Consider the following 16,357-nt stretch of genomic DNA (forward strand, 5'->3'; position numbering starts at 1 on the left):
AAACCGCCTCGGGGATTGTGATGCACTTGTTCTTAGTGCAATATATTTTTGAAGTCAATAAAACAATTCGTGTTCCACGGAATTTCACCAAGCGCTCTTTTACACTTTGAAACGTCGACTTTGAAAGGATATATATTTCCTCACCTTAACAAAATTTTACAGACAAGAAATTGAGTGATATTTTTCACATACATAAAATCACAACCATTGCTACTTGCCACTACTCCTGCATACTTCTTTCGCTTCATTCACATTCAACATTAAGAGAGTGTAAGTTAAGAGATATTTTGACCATTCGCGAGTTGAGAATTTTGGGAAATCCTATCTTAGTGCACCCATAGACCACTTAAATCACCTCAACGCGCCAAATTTTAAGTCTAGACCCAGCGGTTAAGGCTATGCGTTGATGTGTCAGTCAATCATTCACTTTCTTATACATATTTAGATAAGAAAATGGCGTGATTATATATAAAGATCTAAGTATGTTAAATAAATAAAATAGACTTACCATCATGTACTTCGGCCATTGTAGCTAGTTCCTGACTGTGTCGCGACTCGGTATCTAAAGCCGTACAACATCTTTAATTGTGTTAACCGAATTATCTTCACCACTGAACGACACATTTTCCACTGATACAAACAATTTTGCACCTTATTTCTTAGTGTTCCGATGAAAATGATAAATTTTGTATGTATTTAATAAATTTTTGTCATTCAGCGTTTTGCTGTCTTCAAGTCGTGTTTGTGGATCACTAATGGGCTATAAACGTCTGTTATCTGAGTAACATTGTATGCAGACATTATGAATATATAATGTACGTACGAGTATATGTATTTCTTTCCATAGTTAAACCTTAGAGGAAATTATTTCTATGTGATTTTTATGCATTACTGAGAAGTCAGTATTCTTGTGCATAGATATTACGTTTCTTACGGTCTCATTGTTAAGTGACTAAAGTGTTCGGTTAAAATTAGGAGACAAAAGAACAAATAATTTTCATCTACTTTAAAATAAAACTATAATCGAGCTGATTTAACGGATAAAAGAGCTAAAAGTCTGAAGAATCGAAGGACACGTTTAGCTGTATGATTTAAGGACGTATGATGATACAGGTAAAAGGCTCAAAGAGTATGTAAAGAAAGTACTTTGTGAGAAGGCTTACTTTAGGACTGATGATTACCAGAATGATAAAACATCTGGCTTGGGCTTGGCACAGGAACCTCGTAATATATATAATCCCTTCATTCATTCATAATTTTAACGTAGACAATGTGCATTCGTCCACGATTTAGATTTAAGAGATCTATATATTTATAGAATGACGTCAAAAGAAAATGCTGCAGTGTAGTTTGTTCCGCCGCTTCTTCAACACATGCGCTTTGGAAGCGGTAGTAGTTATAATTAGATTTAAGTGATGTGACGTCAAAAAGTGATACCTTGTATTCTATTTTGAAAATAAATCTATTCTAATTCAACAAAAGACGTGAATAGAATTCACGTCTTTTGTTTCTATGGCAGAGCCATAAGTCTTGAAGTCTTGAAAGGCCACGTTCAGCTGTATGTGTTACTAATGGAATTGATATTCAAATATTGACAGCTTGCTAGCAAATCGCATGCAAGAAGAATTCCAAGTTTATTAGTCGTAATCTTTTCGACATCCATGGGAAATATATAGGGGTTTCCTATTTCAAAATGGCGGAAACCACATGGCTCAGCTACTTGTTCGACATACAACATATATTATTATATTAGTAATTATTTTATTTTACAATTATGAAGAAAATTTTATTGGATAAAGTTGACAAAAATGTGATTATTACATTTTCTAAACTATACTAATAATAAAACTATCTACCTAATTAAAATAAAGTTAAATTCGTAAAATAAAAAAATAAAAATATTATTTCAGTTAGGACCCCTTGGTAGGGTTTATTTTACATATTTCACAGCTTCTCGAACAGTATGGAGGAATATTCGAATTCGGGTCGGATACCTATACCCCGTGTTGCAAAATCACATTTTGCGAATGTCAAAGTTGAATTGAAAAGCCGTGAAACGTGAACAAAGTTAAATGCATAGTGCAATGGAGAGCGGCAATTTTTCGCTGATATTTCCAATACATATTTATTATTTACTAGAATTTTCCAACAAACTTCGTAGGCGTGGCGTGGTTATGTAAATATCAATGATGAACTGGTTTGTTTGTTTGTAAACTCATCATTGAAAATAAATAAATAAAATCAAACAGTTCTGAATATGTACATACAATGGGTGACTTATCCCAATAAAACTAGTTTTCAAATAAATCTTCCAACATGAAAACTTAAAACATTACCATCCTGATGTCCATAAACGTACAAGAAGCCAGATGAAATTTCCTGAAATAGTTGTTTTGGCTAAAAAGGGGAATTCGGCTATTTATTTTAAATGTTGATATATGGATGAAGTCAAATAAGTAATAGTATGTTATGCATTGGATGTGGAAAAATGTAGTTCCTGCAAAGAAACTAACATGGGAAAGAGACGTCTGTCTATGTAAGTAAGCCTCTTTCAAAATACCTCTATGGAAATATATAATTTGTCTTTTTGATGTCTATGAGTTGAATTTTGATTTGATAAATATATTTTGGCATATCGTTTTTATGTGAAATATTTCATAGAATTCTTTGTTGCTGAATCTGCAATGAAGGTAAGTTTTTCTTTCATTATCTCACGGAGGATTGAACCTGGAACCGTGTGATATTCAGGCCTTCACCACTGCCCTACACAGGATTATTCATTGAGGAATTTATGACAAAAGTTCTAGTATAACTTATGTTTTATCTTTAAAATTCTAACGAAACCTTTTTTTAAGTACCTACGCGGTTGCCAACTTAAATAAAATCAGATTGGCTACGGATTTACGCAAACGTTTCAAGTTATTTATTGATGTAAGTTTATTGTATTTCTTATGTAGAAATGTTTCAAATTTGTTTCATTTGAATATGTCTTTGACCATGGATCCTGGATTGGGTGAGTCATGTTTACACGAAGCGACTCTCAACTCACGTCCGCAACCTTTGCATTGGTAAATTAAACTAGGTAAACCTAACCCGTATTGGATCACTATGAGATAACCATTATATGTGACTGTGTCTGGGAAAAGGGACCACTTTACCGGTATGGAGTTATTAATATCTCCTAAAACTAGGTAAAATTAGCTATTCAGTAAAAAAAGAATCGTTTTCCTAGGTGCAATAATTATTTTTTTATACATTTTTAAACATGCAGTAGGCAAAATGTACGAGTCGAGAAAATTGATTTTAAAGTTTATGCTCGTGAAAAATACACTTCTACTAGGAAGTTATGGAATGATTGGTATCAAGCTAATCTAGTATTATCAAAGATTAAATTCAGGCATCAATGGTCTCAATAACTATAATGATTTGGAAGGTAGTCAAGGAAGAACTTGCAGGAGTAGGAAAAAAATCAAGTATCTTAATTACTCATAATCTTAAGAAAATACCTTTTAAACAATGAATTATTAATTATGGTAATATATTTTAGGCAATAATAGAAGGGAAAAAATAAAAAAAGACCAGTATTTTCTATGTTTTTAATCGAAAATACTAACATTTCTATAAATCAGTTCTAATCAGTCTCATAAACAAAAATCAACTAAATAATATATATTTTTTAAGTTATATCACAAAATTAGCCAAAATATACTTTAGCACAGAGATCCAAACATAATTAACGATACTTAATGCAATATTTAGAGAAATTATCGTGTTTTAAGTTTAGTGGTTTGACGATCATTTTACTATGGAAGAATAATTAGGGTACCACTTGGGGGGCTTAGTAAAGTTTAGTGTCACAAGTAAAATAACTACTATTTAACATGTTTTTATAATAAAATATAACGTGTTGTCACTATGTTAAATAGTAAAGTAAATATTTTTCAACATTAAAGTAAGTTTCTTCTACATTTTATACATTTCTAAGGAAAAAATAATTAATATACTAAGTCAGGTACCACTTTGTCACTAAACTTTACTTGTTTACAAAAATAAAAAAATCACACACAACAACTTGTCAAATTAAAGTACTTACTATAATCAAAATAAATCACATTTTTTTACTTACTGTGAGCGCCGACGTCGACGGGGTGGCTGATTCAGTATCTATGAGCGGCATTTCGACGTCAAGTAACGGATCTTCTATAGCACTTATTGCAACGATTTTTATAGGTTCTGGACACAAGACATTTTGAGCCTCAGGGGAAACATAGACACGAATTTTTTGGAACAAATACTGTTGTCGCTCAAACGATAGCCTTGTAGGAGGTATTACAGTCGGACTAGCATTTTGTGTGAAATCACAAGTGGAATTAAAAACTGCGACGTTTTTAACATCTTGATCATCAAACTTTTTGGTGCAATGCAGGACTCCAGGATCATCAATAGACGCTTTGAAATGGTTGTAAGAGAGCAGCTGTGTCACGCTTTGCGGAGATTTCTTTTTAAAGAAATCGGCCCAATTGTATGAATGCACATTCATTATATCACCAGTTTCATTACCGACAAGAACTGCCGTAACTGTGTCTGAATTATGGCAAGCTGAAACGGCGCACTCCAACACATCTCTGGCTGTGTTTGAATTGGAAAGACGGAACTTTTTTTTAAATAGTCCGAAGTATAAATCCGGCGCGAATTTGGTATGTCCAACGGGCAAAAAAGAAAGTTGAAATGATTTATGTTTCCCCGTTAGTGTACGCCATAATGCGTACTGCATCATGAAGTTATTTTTATTTTGACCGCTACAATTATCAGCATGACAAATGACGTCTGTTTCACCCAGCCCAAAATTATTGAAAAAGTGGTCTAGGAGTGAGATTACGGTATTCGAACCTTTTCCAGTATTGCAAGCTTCTGGGATGATATATAACACAAATTGTTTTAGTGGCTCCGCGGCTATGCCAAACAAACCGATTTTATATCCCGCCAAAAAGTAAAGAGGTCCAACTTGCTGTGAGCTATGAGGCAAATGTACCTGTTGCGCAAAATCAAACGAGTAATGCATTTTTCCTGGCGATGAGCATGGCTGGTTTTGCCCTAGTTTCCGGTTTCCGAATACATCTGCTGACGTGTCAATCAATTGTTTGTAATAGGCACGTTCAGTTTGAACTAAATCTAAATGTTGGGACGATTTTTCAATCAATCCGCGCTTTTCATTTTCATCTAAGCCTTGCATTTTACCTAAAGCTGTAATATTTTCTTGGCATTTTGTACACAGGTCCGTTCGAGGCTTTTGAATGACAATATTTGGAGCATAGGTTTGCCATAATCTGTACCAAGTTCTTAAACTCACAGCATCTCTTTCGGACAATTTGCTCGCTTCTTGGTACTTATCATACACGTATCGTTTATTCATTGAACTGGGTAAAATATGTAAGTCAGGATTATGAAAACTTGGAACGCGGCCTGGCAAGACTAATGAATTTTGTTCTGAGAAAGATTTTATGAATAATACAGCATCAATTGTTTGCTGGGCATTATTGGTTCTTATCAACGTGAAATTATGAGGAGAGGACACTGTTGCTAAATTTCCTTTAAGTACTTTGCTCTTAATATTTTTGTATCTTTTTTCCCCTAATGCATAAACAAACTGAAAAAAGTTCTTACAAACAGCTATGCCTTGAAAAAAAAAAGTTGTATGAGCTGCTTTCCTTACCTTTGTTTTGTTTTTGTTTGTTTTAAGAGTATTGGACCCTTGACGAGTTAGAGCATTAAGAGCACCCATAGTAAACAAATTTAAATGATTATGGCCTAGGTCGCATTTGGTATTCATTTCCTGTGATTCTAATCTGGACTGTAGCACAGCTTCACGGGGAAATTTTTCTTGGCATGACATAGCACAGCCGCAACCGTCGATAAATATCCGTTGTTCTTCATGGTTTTCCAATTGGTTGAGAAAATCGTCAGTATCAGAAAAAAAATTACGAGATGGGTCTTCTGGTACAACTAATTCAACGCCAGTTATTTCGCATCTATCATCGATAGGAGGCTCATGATTTTCTTCATCAGAATTTTTTTTTATGAATTTTAAATACTCCTGTTCAAAATTTCTTAAATCTATGTCTGTGCATTGACCGTAATCACACTCCAATTTTCCATGAGAAGCTCCATCTATAACAAAAAAAAAATTGGTGAAACACTATTGATATGAGACTACAAAATTTATTAAGTAACTATTACTTGAGCGTGAGACGTGACATACCTACACAAAAGTTACTTTAACTCCTCATCGCCAAACACTCTCGCCATGTTTCTTAAAACTCTTTGTTGTAAGTCACGTTTCCTTGCCTCTTCAGCGTTTACACGAGTATTGCTATCAGTAACAACAGGCTGAGAAGACACTTCATCGTGAATTTTTTTTATATCATTGAAAATTATGGCAAAAGCACTAATGCGGTGTTTTTCAGGCAAACGCTCCAACTCATATAAAATTATTCTGGCTACATCTTCGTTTCGAGGATCTGAAATGCACTGACCGGGATAGTTATTTATTTGGGGTAAGTCCCGAGTGGAATAAACAATCTCATTTTTTGAGCACGTACTGGAAAACCTTATTTCAGTTTCCCGTGTTTGAGTGCCTTTATGTTGTGCTGTAACAAAAAAAAAACTATTTTTTACTTAAAATAGGATTGCTAAGCACGCTGGAAGGAGTTTTCCTACACTGGCACTCCCGCGCCAAATCATAAAAGCTTTGACAACGACGCCGCTAGTGCCACCACGTGACCTTCAAAGCGCGCGAGCCGCTCGAGTAGGTTTTGAATAGGCGCACCAAAAATAAATCTATATACCCTACCTACTTAACAACGTGTTTAATATGCCTAAAACAGTACCTATAAACGATTATATCATCGAAATATCGGGCTATTAAATAATAAATAGATAAACTTATTACCGTTCAGTTTGTCAGCAACAACTAATAAGTATTTTACTCTGCGCATTTAAGTTCACCGCGCATAAACCATTGCGACGCTAATATTTTACTATAATGACACAGAGAGACAGACAGACGTGGAGGGCGACTCCAATTTATACCTACTATGTATTGATTGTGATAATTTTTTGTTTAAAGTATGTTAAATACCTACCTAAACAGATGGAGTATTATTATTACTGTCTCTTGGTATACCTGCCTTGGTATAATCACCTATTTTTATGAAATGAAATGATTTAACTTACCTTTTGGTTTCGTCGTCGATGTCTGTGCTGAATGTGAAGCTGTTGTTTGTAGTGTTTGCTGCTGATCGCCATCATATTCAGTAAACAAAATTTGAGTATCGTCTTCCATGATGAAATGTGACGTTATAAACTTGGTACTTAAACACAATGTATATTCGCAGCTCGCATAGATAAAAATCACGATGTTTTACGGCGCGTGGCAATGCTCAACTAACATGTGCGTACGAGTACGCGCCGGCCAGCTAACTGAGTGAGCGACGCGCGCGCCGCGCCACGCTTACCGCCCAATCTTCGCCCCCCGCCCCCCTTATCCTACCCTCAACTTATTATTTCACTTCCCTGCATAACAGCGATCGAAATAAATCAAAATATTTCGCCTGTAAAATATTACCTTAAAGTGGTACCCTTGGTACTAAACTTCGTGACCTATTAGGATATTGAAATATTGTAATTATACAGGTATTATTTTACACAAAATGATATTTAAGGTATTAATAACCGATTAGTAACAAAAATCCATTTTACATATTTTCGGCAAATTTTGTAAAAATGCATATAACTCGGAAACTAGAATCGTCAAAGTGGTCCCTTTTACTAGACACAGTCACATATACATACATAAAATCACGCCTCTTTCCCGGAGGGGTAGGCAGAGACTACATTCCTTATCGTAAGAGCATCGGTTAGTATTCTTACTGAGGGTCTCTGTGGCGCAGCAATAGTGCCCTTGTCTGTGACACCGGAACTCCCAGGTTCGAATCTTGTCCAGGGCATGATGAAAAATGAACATTCTCTGATTAGCCTATGTCTTTGATGATTATCTATATAGGTACTTATTATAAAATATGGTATCGTTGGGTTAGGTTTAGGTAGTATCTTGTAACACAATGATCTCGTACAAAAGTAATGTATAACAAGTCCACTTCCCCTCAAATTAAATATACCATACATACATACATACCATCACGCTTGTTTCCTATTGGGATAGGCAGAGACAATGGATTAAAGATTAAATTAGTTTGTGCTATGGGCTACTAGTTCAACGGTAGGTACTGTATTTTATAATAAACACCTACTTTCTTAGATAATTTGCTCTGTTTGTTTGTTATTTGCGTCGAAACCTTATACAAACGTTTACTATGTAGTAGAATTCATCACGGCACATAAAAAATAAATGGGAAAAGGGAAACGGCAGCTTTGTCAATATTATTTTCTAAGAACCCAACAAGTGGTCCCATTGACTTCAAAGAAATATATAATAGAAAGATAGCGCCGTAGACTTTTTAGAAATCTAGACGGAGCGGTAACGTGACAATATTAAAACATTATATACAAATCATATCGTATAATCATCATCCGAGTTTTCTTATATTATATTAACATACTTCTCTCTCCCGGCTTTAGTCCCGGTTTATCCTCACCTCTCTGAGAAGAGCTCGAGGTATGCCTTTGTATGAATGTATACAAATCATACTTAAAGCCACGTCTTGATCCCTTACGGGCTAGACAGAGCCGGCAGTCTTGAAAACACTGAAAGGCCACGTTCAGCTGTATGGATGAATGAAATCGAAATTTAAATCTTTATAGGTTGTTAGCAAATCGTCTAAAAGGAGAATGCCAAGTTTAGTAGCCATTCCTTTAATTGGCTTTTAAAATCTGCACGGGAAGAGATGCAGCTGGCGGACATTTTGTTTTTTCTTAGCTACCAGCATTGAAGTTTTAAAAATATTGAAATTTATATGGAAAGCTGTTGAAATTGTGTTATGTTTGTTTATTTTGCCGCTTCTTCCCTCTAGTATGAAGCCGTGCAACGGATATTGAAACGATATTCAATTTATTTTAATGTGTTCTTGTTTAGATCGTTTCGTTCAGAACATTATTAATAATGTAGCCGAGATTTCTTATAATATATTAAAATTCTTCTGCCTCTTGGCTTTAGTCCCGGGTAATCACGTCTCTGACAGGAGCTCAGGGTAGGCATACCCTGAGCTGGGCAGGTTTGAGTCAGTCAGGTTTTTGCACAAAGCGACTATTATCCGAACCTAACCCGTATTGCATAATGGTAACACATCCAGATGCTTGAATGTGCAGGTTTCATCACGATGTTTTTCCTCACACATATATATATATATATATTTATTAGGTACTATTATTATGAAATTCACGATGATACATACATACATACATATGGTCACTTCTATATCCCTTGCGGGGTAGACAGAGCCAACAGCCTTGAAAAGACTAAATGGCCACGTTCAGATATTTGGCGTAATGATAGAATTGAGATTCAAATAGTGACAGGTTGCTAAACCATCGCCTAAAAAAGAATCCCAAGTTTTTAAGCCTATCCCTTAGTCGCCTTTTACGACATCCATATCACGATGATACTCATGATGTATTCCATCATACACATATATGTATATTTATTTCTCTTATTATATTAACACATTCATACAGCCTTACTAGTAAGTATATGATAACATAGATTTATAAAAGACAAAGAGACGAGCAACAATAAATAAATAATAAATAATTAAAAAATTATATACGGGACAAATTAAACTGATTGAGTTAGCCTCAAAGTAAGTTCGAGACTTGTGTTACGAGATACTCAACGATACTATATTTTATAATAAATACTTATACAACAAGACCCAGGCCAATCAGAAAAAGAACAATTTTTACGTAGATTTTTACGACGTTATTTGTCGGTACAAGGTTGCATCTCGACATTTTATTTGTGTTTGTTTGTTTTTAATAGAAACGGTTCACAGTCAGAGGGGAATAATAATTTTCTAGTTGTACAACTTGCAATTGAAATGCATCTCATTCCGAGGAGGTTTCTTAAGTGGCATCTCTGAAGGATATTTCTCTGTTTCGTTATCTAAGACCTAGCCGTGAGCTAGAATTTCTCTGATAACACATTGTTTTGCTCCAAACTGTCACTTGTCACATTAGTTGTGAATTTATAAGATTAATTTGGCCCACATTTTGCCAAGTAGGCTATGTAAATACACATAAATTGATTTAAAACTTTACGTAAAATCACGGGTTTCTCTTGAGTCGCGAGAGTATTTCATACCTACAAGCCTTTTCACTCATTTCGGTAAGCGTAAGCGGTATGGTATATCAATCTACCTACCCAAATTAACTGCCAATTCGCCATTTATATTACCGTGTCATTGAGTTTCTTGCAGCGTGACTTGAATAGCATACATACATATAATTACGTCTATATCCCTTGCGAGATAGACAAAGCCGTCAGTCTTGAAAAACTGAAAGGCCACGTTCAGCTGTTTGGCTTAATGATAGAATTGAGATTCAACAGGTTGACAGTGACAGGTTGCTAGCCCATCGCCCAAATAAAGAATCCCAAGTTTATAAGCCTGTAGCGGGAGCGATGATTCGGCTCGACCGCCACCAAAGGGAAGATCTTCCGCCAGGCTAGGTGTTATGCCTGGGGAACCGCGGCTCCGACGATGTTGTGTCGGAGGTTGTATATATAGCTCCAATCCGTGAAATCTCTGAAATCGCGATTTGGGTTCTTCGCTGCTATTGGCTGAGCGCGTCAATTTCTTCGCGATGATTGACAGTTGTTGTGTGATTTGATGTTGTTGACGAGTGGCGTAGAGATGTCGCCACAGTACTCCCCCCCAAGACCGGAGGTCTGAAAGTCTTGATCTTGCTGTGCAATCTATGCTTCAGTTGTAGCTTGCAAGTGCCAGTTGTCTTCCAGTGAATCGGAAGTTGCTCGAAGTCCTAGTGAGTCAGGAGTGAGCCGTTGCGTTGCTCGTAGTCTGCGGTGAGTCGAGACAGTAGAGAGCGAAGTCGACTTGTTGGCGCCGGGAGAAATCGTGCAGAGCTGCCACGCTGGAGAGAAGAGCGGCCGTCGAAGAGATCCAGGCGTGGGCTGCGGTAGATGCGTAGGTCGCTGTAGTCGATGAGAGCGAGTGCAGGTGGAGACAGCACCAGGAAGCTCGGTAAGTCGGCTGCGATGGACCTGCTACGATACCCAGTTGCTGGCTTGCTGTGAGAGACTGCTTGCAGAGTGAGGAGTGATGCTGAGGATTGGAGTTGATTGATGATGGAGAAAGTTGCTTCCAATCACGTCGGGGTCACCAATGTAGCGGGAGCGATGATTCGGCTCGACCGCCACCAAAGGGAAGATCTTCCGCCAGGCTAGGTGTTATGCCTGGGGAACCGCGGCTCCGACGATGTTGTGTCGGAGGTTGTATATATAGCTCCAATCCGTGAAATCTCTGAAATCGCGATTTGGGTTCTTCGCTGCTATTGGCTGAGCGCGTCAATTTCTTCGCGATGATTGACAGTTGTTGTATGATTTGATGTTGTTGACGAGTGGCGTAGAGATGTCGCCACAAGCCTATCCCTTAGTGGCCTTTTACGACATCCATGGGCAAGATGGATGGAGTGATTTTCTATATTTTCTTTTTTATATTTGCGCCGGGAACCACACGGCACATAGAACTTGAAATAGCGTTTATATTGATGTCCTCTTTTCCAGTCTATTAAGTTGAACATCAACACCCGCGATCTGCAGAAGCCGGCAGAGGAAAGCCGGAGTTCCCCTCAGCTGGGCGTGGACCGTGGTGGAGGTAGGAAGTCCAGGGACCGCCGCCAGGAGTTCCCCAAGTCGCCGCGGGATCCGCTCTGTGCTTCTGCTTCGCGTCTGGTGAGTGGAGTTAATTTTGAGACCCTAGATAGATAGATAGATAAAACTCTTTATTGCACCATAAGAGTAAAACATACAAAACAACACAAAGCAGATATATGTAGATGGTACAAAGGCGGACTTATCGCTAAAGCAATTTTCTTTCACTAATAACTTTAAGGCCTTGGTAACTAGTAGTACTAGTTCTAAATCTAATTTAAAAAATAAACGCTATAATAAGCTGAATAAAAGTATGATATTTATTAATGTGTGTCTGTGTGATCTGAGAAAGATACGGCTACTGGATTGTAATTGTCCAAAATAGGTTAATAAAAGTAATGGTTGAAGAAAGCATGCACCATGTTATTCGTAAAAGCGGTTAAAGAAAAAGATATACATAATGTATTTTTTACGTATTTACCTAGCATACATGGTTAAATTTGGGCCAAATTGATCTTATAAATTCACCAAACCAATGTGACAAGTATATCAAGTGACAAATCAGGGTCAAAACCTTGGTGGGAATTGAAAAGGAGTGGGTAAAACAGACACAAAGCGACTCCAGTTTGATCTTAACCCACTTTACTCAGAAGTTATCCCAGCTTGGATTATGGTTCTTCACCACCAGCCAGAAGGGGTAGGCTTACGAAAGCAAAACCGAACCAGGTGGAGAGAGAATACTAAAAAGGCGGACCCCGGGCTCCGAAACAGTGCCGTGGTCAGTTTAATCGGGGACACGCAGAGATGAGAAGGAGTCCTGGCGTCGCAAAAGATGAAATGCGAGCCAATGGACTGAAAACTAAGGACGGCGAAAACCGGATCAAGCGAAGGGAGACATCTCGAAAGGCGAACCCCGGGCTCCGAAACTGTACCGTGGAGGGAGTTACCAGGGAGGAAAGTGAGAGATCATAACTGATACCAAATGTTGGTAAAAATGTTAACTCAATAATCGTCTCTTACATGCCAAAGATTCATATTACTGTATCATGTCAAGTGGATAAAAGAAATCTCTGCCTACACATCCGAGAAAGAGGTTATTATTATGTACGTCATACGGTCAAAAGTACCCGAAACCGCCGATCTTGCATGAAGAGACTTATGAATGTGGATGAAGCGAAAGAAAAAAGGAAAAAGTGGCAAGTGGAAAGAGGTAGTCTCTGCCTACCCCTCCGGGAAGGAGGCGTGATTTTATGTATGTATGTACGTCATACGTTTACAGTCATCTCTTACGACATTTACAAGAAAAATATGGAGTGATTCTATGTAAATGACTGTAAGTTAGAAATCTCACTTCTTGTGAATTCTTTATGGAGACTAAATAAAAACTTAATGGTATTTTAGCAAATTAAGCAGCATGAACTAATGTTCGAGAGTCAAGGCATGAAAAGTGACGAGGCGTCCTGTCCAGACAGCTGCGGGGACAAACGGTCAAGTCCAGTCAGGGAAGTCAGGAGGGTCAAGATGTCGTCCAGGGATAAGAAGTGTACGGGATGTGCATTGAAGGTATCATTTATTGCTTCTTAAATTCGTACAACCTTTTTTACCTGCGGCTCTGTCCAAATCTAGCGCCTATAAAGAATACAGATTAGTCCGCGCGAATATAGCGCCACCTAAAAAATAAATAAATAAAAATAATAGAAAAGAATAAAGTTTTTTTTTGCAAATCTTACGGGAACTGATAGTATTAACCGAAATGTAAGGTAAAGTCTTTCTCCAGACTCATTGGTTCAGTAGATAAAGCGTGTAGATGTTAAAAACAAAAAATAAAAACAAACTTACTTGCGCATACCTACGGGGTTAACACAGCGAACAATCTTGAGATGACTGATAGGACATTTTCAGCTGTTTGGCTTAATGATAGAATTGAGATTAAAATAGTGACAGATTGCGAGCACATCATTTAAAAGAAGAATCCCGACTTTATAAGCCCTTAGTCGCCTTTTACGACATCAATAAGAAAGAGATGGAGTAGTATTATTCTTTGTTTAAATTTGTCGTTAATCAAGTGGAAAGTATATTATTTTCTTGGATGGAAGTTGCTTTTTTATATAATTTTTACAATGTTTATGTGAAAGTTATTCAATATTTTACACGCATATGTTTAGACTAACGTATTTGTTTCTGATTGCAGAAAACGAGATCATGTGAGTGATTAAATATCTTCTTAGTTAATACATATATAAATTTCTTTATACATTATATAAAATCACGCCACTATCCCGGAATGTGTAGCCAGAGATAACATCTTTCCAATTGCCTGCAAACTTTTTTGCTTCATCCACATTCATAACCTTTTCATTCATTTCTTCATATTGCCTATATCCCTTGTGAGGTAGACCGAGCCAACAGTCTTGAGAAGACTGATAAGACACGTTCAGCTGTTTGGCTTGATGATAGAATTGAGATTCAAATAGCAACAGGTCGCTAGCCCATCGCCTAAAAAAACAATCCCAAGTTAATAAGCCTATCCCTTGGTCATCTTTTACGACATACATAGGTAAGAGATGGAGTGGGCGTATTCTTTTTTCTAATAGTCACGATTTGACCTAACACGTCACTAATGAAAGCGAAGAATTACAAAGATTAATTTCCATCACTTCCCAGGTTCTCCTTTGTCATATGACCTGGACGATCCTCTCAGCCGCCAGATCCGAGAGGTACACCACGAGACCAGGAAGAGTGCTCGCATAATTCGGGACTCGCGAGCGAGGCTCCTGGAGATACAAAAGGTGACAAGTCCGTTTCTTTGTTTGTAAACTCTTTATAACAAATAACAAAAAAAAGGCATTTAGTTACTAATTATAAGCTCTCGCGTTGCATTATTCATAAATAATACTGGCATTAAAAGCGCACGTAACGTATCTTTATTTAGAAAATACATGTATACTTACAAAAAGAATCATCATGGCGCAGGAATTGGGAATACGCAAAGATGACACGTTATGTAGTAAACATCCAAGATCCAGTAGGTATGTTCTCGAAAAATTTATTTAACTGCTGACACAACAAAGTATAGAGGAAAACAAAAAAGGTGCTTTTGTACATGTTGATATATAAATTTTATTCCAGAACATGCAATTTCAACAATTGCACCCTGAAAATATGAAACGTTTTAATATAACACATACCTTGTCAGACAATACACGGCTTACGCTGTTGAAAATAAAAATGAATTTTATGCTTTTAAAGAATAAAGTTGCAGTATAAAAGAATTTCAAACAAATCCACTCTCGTAGCGAAAAGTCCAAGTTATATTTTAAATCTCTTCAAAGAAGTACGTATAAGAGTTAAAGCCGATTAGTCACAGATCCTTCAGTGGAAATATAGAGTTAATAATAGCGCTAACAGAGCGGTCACTCGTACGATTAGGGCATAAGGGCAAACATTTCGAAAAACACAAAGCTGTACATTAAAGTATTTTAAAAATAAATAAATATATGACAATTTGAATTTTCATAGACACATAAGTAACTGTGCAGTTTGTATGGAAAACTTAAACATCGAATAAAGTATATTTTTGTAAAAGTGAAATGTTTTTATATTTTTGGTTACAGAAAATGAACCTCACAGAAGCGGACGTGAAAGAATTGGGGGAACGGAACGAGCTTCTTTTGCGTGAAATGGAACGTTTCGACAGGCTCACGAGGAACATCCAGAAACTGGTGGGAGCTGAAGTGGCCCAGTTCAAGAAGCCCAAAGACACCGAGGAGTATATACCTGGCAGTATTTACGGTTAGATATCGTCTAGTGTCTCGTCCAGGTTTATTCCTCCGTAAGAGCTTTAAGCTCCAATTAGCTTTTTTTATTCGACCCTGGGACTTGAAGTATGCATTTTGAACACACAAAGATGAGAGAAAGAGAGAGTAAGTGGAAAGTAAAATATTTCGTAAAGAGATAATTTAAAATGATCATTTTGGATCTTTTTAATCTGCTTATTAAGACCAGAATGGATTAAATTATTATAAAAAAATCACAAATTTATTCATTCCTAATTTTAGTTAAACTTTGACAACTTTTAACATCTCGTGGTAAAAGGTACTTGCATTAGCTTAACTACTCTGGGGCTTAAAATCTATTTAATTATAAAATAGTCTAAATTAACATCGCTTTTAAAATACTAATTTGGATGCCCTGCACCATGGCTAAACCTGTGACAATAACGAGGAACCTGTAAAAATAAAGAATTGCGCATCAAATAATCCCAAACAGAATGAAATTTGCACGCACTAGCTGAATCCTTTAATCTTCTATTACGATAACAGCTGAAGCGACGGGAGTTTAACCCAGGCGAGAACTTATGCGGCACGAACATACAGTTTTGAAATTCCGAATAAAATTCATTTTATATAGGTATTTTATTTTCATTTTTGTGTTAGTTTGTTGGGTATTTGTTTGAGTTGGCTAAACACCAGGACTAAGGGTTAATTCCACTTTGGTTACCTGGGTGATCAAATT

General features: G+C 36.8%; 3 protein-coding genes across 5 annotated transcripts in view; 1 reads left to right on the forward strand and 2 right to left on the reverse strand.

Moving 5' to 3' along the window:
- Positions 1-667, reverse strand: part of LOC106134054 (beta-alanyl-dopamine/carcinine hydrolase) — a 34,410-nt gene extending 33,743 nt beyond the window's left edge. Inside the window, exon 1 of the mRNA XM_060953669.1 lies at positions 509-667. Coding sequence (XP_060809652.1) covers positions 509-527 — 19 coding nt within the window. The 5' untranslated portion in view covers positions 528-667. The remainder of the gene's footprint in view (positions 1-508) is intronic.
- A 370-nt stretch (positions 668-1,037) lies between these two features.
- The window catches only part of LOC106134023 (outer dense fiber protein 2), a 31,336-nt gene continuing 16,016 nt past the window's right edge, over positions 1,038-16,357 (forward strand). Inside the window, exons 1-6 of the mRNA XM_060953666.1 lie at positions 1,038-1,113; positions 11,756-11,923; positions 13,244-13,405; positions 14,034-14,046; positions 14,507-14,631; positions 15,457-15,634. Coding sequence (XP_060809649.1) covers positions 1,102-1,113; positions 11,756-11,923; positions 13,244-13,405; positions 14,034-14,046; positions 14,507-14,631; positions 15,457-15,634 — 658 coding nt within the window. The 5' untranslated portion in view covers positions 1,038-1,101. The remainder of the gene's footprint in view (positions 1,114-11,755; positions 11,924-13,243; positions 13,406-14,033; positions 14,047-14,506; positions 14,632-15,456; positions 15,635-16,357) is intronic.
- Positions 3,129-7,843, reverse strand: LOC132903963 (uncharacterized). 3 transcript variants are annotated; one of them, XM_060953717.1, is made up of 2 exons: positions 7,234-7,843; positions 3,129-6,168 (listed from the first exon to the last, which is right to left on the reverse strand). In XM_060953717.1, exons 1-2 carry the CDS (start codon positions 7,340-7,342, stop codon positions 4,109-4,111), a joined length of 2,169 nt encoding a protein of 722 aa, XP_060809700.1. In that variant the 5' UTR covers positions 7,343-7,843; the 3' UTR covers positions 3,129-4,108. The 3 variants fall into 3 exon arrangements, 2 of the variants coding, with proteins under 2 accessions (XP_060809700.1, XP_060809701.1); XR_009657540.1 differs by lacking the exon at positions 7,234-7,843 and adding an exon at positions 6,260-6,957 and having other exon boundaries at positions 6,045-6,168; XM_060953718.1 differs by having other exon boundaries at positions 6,070-6,647.

Source organism: Amyelois transitella, chromosome Z (assembly GCF_032362555.1).
Source record: "Amyelois transitella isolate CPQ chromosome Z, ilAmyTran1.1, whole genome shotgun sequence".
NCBI lineage: Eukaryota > Metazoa > Arthropoda > Insecta > Lepidoptera > Pyralidae > Amyelois > Amyelois transitella.